The sequence below is a fragment of the Myotis brandtii genome, unplaced genomic scaffold, assembly GCF_000412655.1.
Source record: "Myotis brandtii unplaced genomic scaffold, ASM41265v1 scaffold51, whole genome shotgun sequence".
Lineage (NCBI taxonomy): Eukaryota > Metazoa > Chordata > Mammalia > Chiroptera > Vespertilionidae > Myotis > Myotis brandtii.
In genome coordinates this window covers 88,956-96,477 of record NW_005369442.1, presented here as the reverse complement: position 1 = coordinate 96,477, position 7,522 = coordinate 88,956, and the positions used below count along the sequence as shown (strand labels likewise).

Below are 7,522 nucleotides of genomic sequence, written 5' to 3'. Positions count from 1 at the left end.
TGAGGCTACCCAGCAGGAGCTATGGAGAGATTCCTCTTCTTTGTTTGGGGTTTGGAGGTGCCCAGATGAGGCCCAGCTGTGAAGCAATGCAAGCTGCTGTGGGGCCTTGGACCTTCTTTTGGAAGTTCTGGGTCTCTCTGATTCAGCTGCAGTTTGTTAAGTAATTTTCAGGTTGCAAAGGGCCAGGCCTTTCATATGCAAAGCCTCTGTGCACAGCTTGGGTGGGGCGGGGTCTCAGGGGATCAACAGGGCAGAGCAAGCAGCTATGGCTGCTCCCCAGTCCTACCCTAAGAGGCCCCGAGTCTCAGTGCCCCGGTAATCGCTGCAAGCACCTCTGAGAGAAAGCCGCCCTCGAGTTCTGCCCAATGCCAGACAGTCCAGTTTCTCCCCATATGAGTCTGGGTCCCCAGAGACTCACCCGGAACTGGAGTCAGGGCTGTCGGGAGTTTGAGACTCCCTCCCGATTGAAAAAGACAACCGTGTCCTCAGCCGCCAGCCCTTTCCACATGCGCTGCGTCCTCAGCTGCCAGCCCTTTTGGCGTGCGCTTCTGTACCTCTGCACTTTACTTCTGCACCTCCTCTGAGTCTCAGTGCTTTTCTCTTTCCTTCTAGTTGTAGAATTTCCACTCAGCCAGCCTTCCTGTGGTTCTAGAAGAGTTTCTTAACTTGAAACTTAGTTGTCCCTGAACCTCATCTGAAACCGTGTTCAGGACCTTGTGTGTGTGAGCATGCATATTTTTCTAGAGTTCTCAGCTTTCCTGTGATTCAGAAGGAGGCCTATGATCCACTCACAAAACACAACAAAGTGGCAGCTCAGGACTGCTGAGCGCCTCCCTGCTCTGCACACTTGACCTTATGTGAGCTTTGCACACGCTGCGGGCTCGAGGCTGTTGTTTGCCTTCGGAGAGGCCAGGCTCCAGAATGATAGCTTTGCTGGCTATGCCTTTCCCAGGGCATAGCCAGTCAGCACACGCTGCGCGGGGTCTGCTGAGGGGCCCCCATTCTTAACCTGAGGACCCTGAGGAGTGAGTAGAGACCCCAGAGCCACCTTTTCCTGTGGCGTCTACACTGCCTGTGGGTGGGCGGTGCTCAGACTCACTCCTACCCTCAAGCTCCCATCATGTGCTGTTCAAGGAAAAGTGAGCACAGATTCTAGTGCATTCTTTTCTGACAAAAGCATAACTGAGCTGAAATTTACTCCCTTTCAAGGAAAAGTGAAATAGCTGCTTCTAATTTTTATTTTAAAAAGAAAAAATTTTAATAGCCCTCGTTTTTTGTTTTTCTTTTAACTAAACAAGAAAATTATGAAGTGCTTCTTCCTCTCCAACCTTGGCTTCATCCCCATCTGCTTTTCCTCCCCAATGGGGTATGTGGACCCTGGTATTGACCAGTGAGCTGGGAAGTGGGAGTTGGTTAATTCATGGGTTTGGTTGCACCTGGGACAGTTAGGGGCAGGAGGGGAGACAGTGAGTGTGCGATGTCCACCTGCTCTCTCCCCAGAGGCACAACCTGGCAGTGTGGCCAGGCAGAGCTCGGTCCTGCTGCCGGCCTTGCAGTTGTCTTCGCTCAGGTGCTGGGCTGTGAAATTCTGGTTCTAGAACCTCCTTCCCCATTTCCCATGGTCACCTTCTCACCCCGTGAACGTTCAGTGCCTGCCTAAGCAAGACCTCACCAACTCTTACCAAGCACATCATGGCCTAGCCCAGCCCTGGGACCACACTCGCCCATGCTGCAGAGGCAGATCTGCCCCAGAGGACAGGCCCCGGTGAGGGAAGCAGGGAGGATCCCCTTCACAGTGACAGGCCAGAGAGACCCGAAGGTCCATGTAGACCAGGGGAGTGAAGCAGCCTTGCCCAGAGCGCTGACCTTGGAGAAATGATCAGGCAGACACTTGGATGCTGGAGCCAGCCTGCCTGGGCTGGAGCCCTGGCTTCACTACTCTCTGTGTGTCTTCGGGCAAGTTCCTTAACCTTTCTGAACTTTATTTCCCTTTCCTGCACAATAAGAATAATGTGTGTGCCTATTTTTAGGGTTGTTATGAAGGTTAAATGTCCATTAAATGAGACCGTCCTTAGTGCTGGCACATCATGGGGACTGACAACTATTAGCTGACATCATCATCACCATCATCGTTACGGGTTGAATTGTATCCCCTTCCCAAAAGGTGTTGAAGTCCAAACCCCTAGTACTATGAAGGTGACCTTGTTTGAAAATGGGTCTTTGTAGATTATTAAATGGGGATGAGGTCATTAGGGTGACTCCATGGCTGTGTCCTAATAGAAAGGGGGAACTGGACGCAGAGACACACAGAGGGGAAGGCGATGTGAAGACACGAGGAAGCTAAGCGGGAAGGGAGCACGGGGCAGTCTCCCTTAGGACCTTGGGAGGAACTGTGAAGTGGGAACTCATTCTGAGACGTAATCACACCAGGTTTTATAGGCACTAGACCAGTGATGGCGAACCTTTTGAGCTCGGCGTGCCAGCATTTTGAAAAACCCTAACTTAACTCTGGTGCCATGTCACATATAGAAATTTTTTGATATTTTCAACCATAGTAAAACAACGATTTATATTTTTGATATTTATTTTATATCTTTAAATGCCATTTAACAAAGAAAAATCAACCAAAAAAATGAGTTCGTGTGTCACCTCTGACACGCGTGTCAGGTTGGCCATCACTGCACTAGACATTCCTTTTTGTTTTTGTCTTTTCTGTCCAACCATGTTGTCCACCTCATACCAATTATGCCAACACCTTGAGCTCGGACTCCTGGCCTCCTGAACGATGAGACAGTAAATTTCTATTCGTTAAGCCACCCGGTTTGGGGTACTAGGAAGTCAATACAATCATCATCATCATCACCCACAGCAGCATTTACCTCTGGATGTACCTTCTCATGCTCCTGAAGGAAGGAGAACCCTCTACATCAAGGTCAAATTATTGGATCGCAAAGTGACGGTATGATCAGGTTCAGTTCGGCAGCAAGGAGGGGCTGAGCTCGGCCATTCTCGGTGCTGCTGGTTAAAGGTTCAGTAGGCACAGCCACGCTGACCCACGGGCCATCCTTCCACCCAGGACACCAGCACTCGGAGGCATTCCAGCTGCCACCTTCTGCCTATTCTCCACGGTACCCACTCCTGCCTCCCCCCAAAGAAACGTGTTGCCTTTTCTTTCTCATCATAATCACCTGAGTTTGTCTTCCCTAATTGCCTGTGGTGTTTGCCCTCCTGTTAGGTGATTGTGCTGTCCACGCGCCTCCTGAAGCCACTCACCATGCCTGAGCTGCTATTTGCCACTGACCGGCTGCACCCAGACCTTGGCCTCTGAGCATCTCCTGAGAGGATGCGACCTCCCGAGATGTAAATACCCGTCCATCAGCTGCCGCCGTTCCAGATAAGCCCCCAAAGCCGGTGTCCCTGGTACCAGGGGTCCGTATGGCTGAATTCTGTCCAAAGGTCTTGAGAACCACCCAGTGAAGTCGTTTGCTTGGATTCCTGTGATTCTCTTTTAAAAAAATTATTATCATTCTTCTAAAGGCGTCAGACTGTCTTTCAGCTGGCCCGATTCGAAATAATTCCCACGTATTCTTAATCCTCTACGTGTGATCTTCCTGATTCCACCTGCACGTTCAGTCATTTTAAATAAGTGCCCGTTGTGAGTGTTGGTAGATGGATGACAAGCCCTTTGATCTGCAGTTGCTCAGAAAGAAGTGAGACAAGTTTTAGATTATAAATTTGAGGAAAGTTTGTGTGTATGTGTTTTCTCTCTCTTAGGATTATGTTACTGAGGAGGGAACATTGCAAAGAGCATCTGAGGCTTTGTTTCTGTCTTGATCTGAGACATTTTTGCAAAGGGGAGGCAGGGCGGGGGATGGGCCAGGGCTGCTCTGGTTGTCAATGGGCCACCACGACAAAGGGCTGCCTTGTCCAGGCCTGCACACTTGCGGGCGGGGCCACCCGCCTCCTGGAACCTAGTGGGAGAGAGGTTGATTGGATGGCTGACTGTGCCTGGAAAAGGTTCCCTCCCTAAGGAAGGCCCCAATAAAGACATCTGGTCCCAGGGAGTGCACATTTGAGCCCCAACCCCGGAGACTTTTGTGATTTAGTTTCTATTGAAATATAAAGCTGTCTTTTCTATAAGTCTAAATTTTCCTTCTGGCCATAGCAGAAAAGCCTAGACCCACCTAGTGAAATTATATAAGAATTCTGGCAGAAATGAACCCACACATTTGTAGGTGTGTAGTTGGTGGATATTTCTAGCATCTCTAAAAGGTGTTTATAATGCAGAGATGAAGCTGAAACATGGTGTGTAGTGTGGAGGAAATAAAATGTAAATCAAAACACATCTCAGTTTTAATTCTCGACAAAACCCTGTCATTTTATGAAAAACCTGTGAAGTGGGAAATCATTCTGAGATGAAATCCAACCAGGTTTTATAGGCACTAGACATTCTTTTTTGTGGGGTTTTTTTTTCTGTCCAAGTATGTTGTCCACCTCAGACCAGTTCTTTAATGATGCTCAATATTGGAGACCTCAGATGCTTCTAGATGTGTGAATCTGAATAAGAAAATGGCAGAAGTCACTATTTTCTAAAATAAAATTTAAAAAATTAAGAAGGAGCCTGCGGTGTGTCTCAGATCCTTCATTCACCAGTCATTCCATTCATTCCCAGATTTCGCGTTATACTGGCTCCGGCCACGGTGGTGAATGAGCCCAAGGCGTCCTGGCCCAGCGGCTCTCACGAATGAGCTGCTGGTGCTTCTCCTGATGGCCAGGCCCAGTGTGACTGTCTGCTCAAGGTTAGCTTTTAAACCATATGTCTATCTGCAAAGGAAACTCCGGGAATATAAAAACCAAACTGCTGCCCTAGCCGGTTTGGTTCAGTGGATACAGGGTCGGCCTGTGGACCAAAGGGTCCCAGGTTCAATTCCAGTCAAGGGAACATGCCTGGGTTGCGGGCTCCGTCCAATGTGCAGGAGGCACCCAATCAATGATTCCCACTCATCATTGATGTTTCTATCTCTTCCTCTCTCAAATAAATATATATATATAAATATAACAACAACAACAAAAAGAAAACTGCTAACAGTGGCTCCCTCTGGGAAGGAGTATAGAATAAGGGAGCTAAAAGAAGGGAGAGTCTTGCTTTTTCTGTTGTTGTTCATACATTCAAATATTTATTCCTATTTAATAGCTATTTATTTAATTCCAGTCTACTCCGAATCACATAATCCTATTGTCTGAGTTTTTGTTTTGACAAAAATATTTTTTTTAATCTGCCCAGTATAATTTGCATACAACAAACATGGTCTTATTTGAAATGCACAGATCAATGAATTTTAATAAATGTGTAGTATCCCATGTAACTGTCAACACAATCAAGAAATAGAGCATTTCCACCACCTCTAAGATTCCTTTTTACAGTCAGTTTTCCTCTTCTACCTCCAGCCCCAGGCAAACACTGATTTGCTTTCTAGAATTGCATAAAAATGGAATCAAACAGTTTGTCTTGTATCTGGCCTTTTTTGCTCAGTAAAATGTTTTTGAGGTTCATCCACGCTGTTGTGTATCAGTAATTTTCTCCTTTCTTTGTTCGTATTGATTGATGGTGTTCCACTGTACAGATACAGGACATTGTGTTTATCCATTTACTCTTGAACATCTGGGTTGTTTCCAGCTTTTTAGCTGTTATGAATCAAACTGCCCTCGACATTGGGGGTCTTTCCCTCGATATACTTCTGTGTTGTTTGAATTTTTTTCACAGAAAACATGTATTTGTGTATTGCTTTTGTGCCTTTGATGTATTTTTACAACTTAATTTTTTTTTAAAAAATGAACATTCAAAAGCTCCTAATCTGAGATAAAAGGTGGAAGTTCCTGATTGTGAATGTTATCATTAAGCAGTTCCTATGTCCCAATAATTCTCTCAGGACTCTATTAATTGTGGCCACAGGCAGTTTCTGAGTGGTGGAGGGAGATGTCAGACGTTTGGTTTAGAATCATGTTTTCCCATCTCTGTGGTCGCTGGTTCTGCAGGAACTGCACGAGGCAGGTCATCAGGTAGTGAGTGGAAGGCTTTGGACAAAAGGTGAGATGGAAGGAGCTTGCGGTGACCAGAGTTTGGTTTGAATAAGAAAGTAGGAGACACAGGGCAGAGCACTGCTTCTTCAGTTAAAAGCAGGAACATAATGGCCCTGGCTGGCTGGCTCAGTTGGAGTGTCATCCTATATACCAGAAGGTTGTGGGTTCAATCCCCAGTTGGACATAGTCGTCGCTGGATACACTGTCATCCCTGGATACACTGTTGACGCTGGGTACACTGTCGACTCTGGGTACATTGTAGACGCTGGGTACACTGTAGACACTGGGATACATTGTAGACGCTGGATACATAATAGATGCTGGATACATTGTAGACGCTGGATACTGTTGGGGTCCAACCCAAGCAGGTCCAGGGGTTCCGAAAGGTGTGGACGGAGTTGGCGAAGAAGGAATGACACGGAGGCAGTGTTCAGTTGATCAGCAGCCTAGCCAGGTTCTGTAGCCAGGTTCTAGCCAGGTTCTGTCTTTATTTCTCCTGTTACATCTGTATTTATACCAGTTGATTTTAATCCTATCCATTATATTACAAAGGTTAGGGCATTTCTTATCTCCATTCCAAGGTTACTCGATTGTTCTGTTAAGCTACAATGAAGTAACTGAAGGAGATTATCCTAAGTAAAGATTATGTAGCTTAAGCGTGATTGTTCATAGTTAAAGTGATTAACTACCCACCTGGCACTTAGTTCAGGGGTCTTGTTCCCTCCCTAACTCCAGGGAAAAATCTCCACCTGGGGAAACAACCTTTCTCGGAGAAGTGACTTTGGTTAAAACACATAGCGCTAAGAAGGGGAGCAAACATATTAAGAACAGTATGCCATATACCCCAGGTCCCTTGAAACATAAGCTGTGCAGATGTTTCTTCCCTGCAGCGACTGTGTCAAACAGCAAGGATGGACCAACTTCCGGCAGGATACATTGTAGACACTGGATTCTGTTGTCGTTTTCTGAATACAATTGTATTTTCTTCTAGCCGTTAACTTCCTGGAAACAGTGAAAGCTTCGTTTTAGACCTTGTGGAGGTGGGTCTGTTTGATTTAGCCCTGTTCCTAGGGCATACGCCTTAGTCCTGGGAGATAGTCCTTATTCTTAAGGCTTGGTCCTTCCGGTTTCTGGGAGAAGCTCAAGGTGTTTACCTCACATCTCTAACTCCGCAGGACTTGGTGTTTTGATAACTGCTCCTCAGATGCTTTAGCTTCCAGCCACTGCTCTTCCCGGGGTTCCCTGGTGCTGACCCAGGCCATTGCCTTTTGGGACTCAGCGGGGACGTGAGGAGGAATTTGTGTGCAGGTGCTGGGCTCCTTCCTTTATGAAACTTCCCCCACTCAATTCCTTAACTTTTTAAAGATAAATTTGCAATTAACTGGTCTGAGGAACGGAGGTTTTAAAACGCTGTTTTCTATTTTACATAATAAAATCGCCT

General features: G+C 46.5%; 1 protein-coding gene across 1 annotated transcript in view; it reads left to right on the top strand.

Moving 5' to 3' along the window:
- Nucleotides 1-4,620, top strand: part of SCFD2 (sec1 family domain containing 2) — a 320,087-nt gene extending 315,467 nt beyond the window's left edge. Inside the window, exon 9 of the mRNA XM_005877149.2 lies at nt 3,236-4,620. Coding sequence (XP_005877211.1) covers nt 3,236-3,328 — 93 coding nt within the window. The 3' untranslated portion in view covers nt 3,329-4,620. The remainder of the gene's footprint in view (nt 1-3,235) is intronic.
- Nucleotides 4,621-7,522: the final 2,902 nt, after the last annotated feature.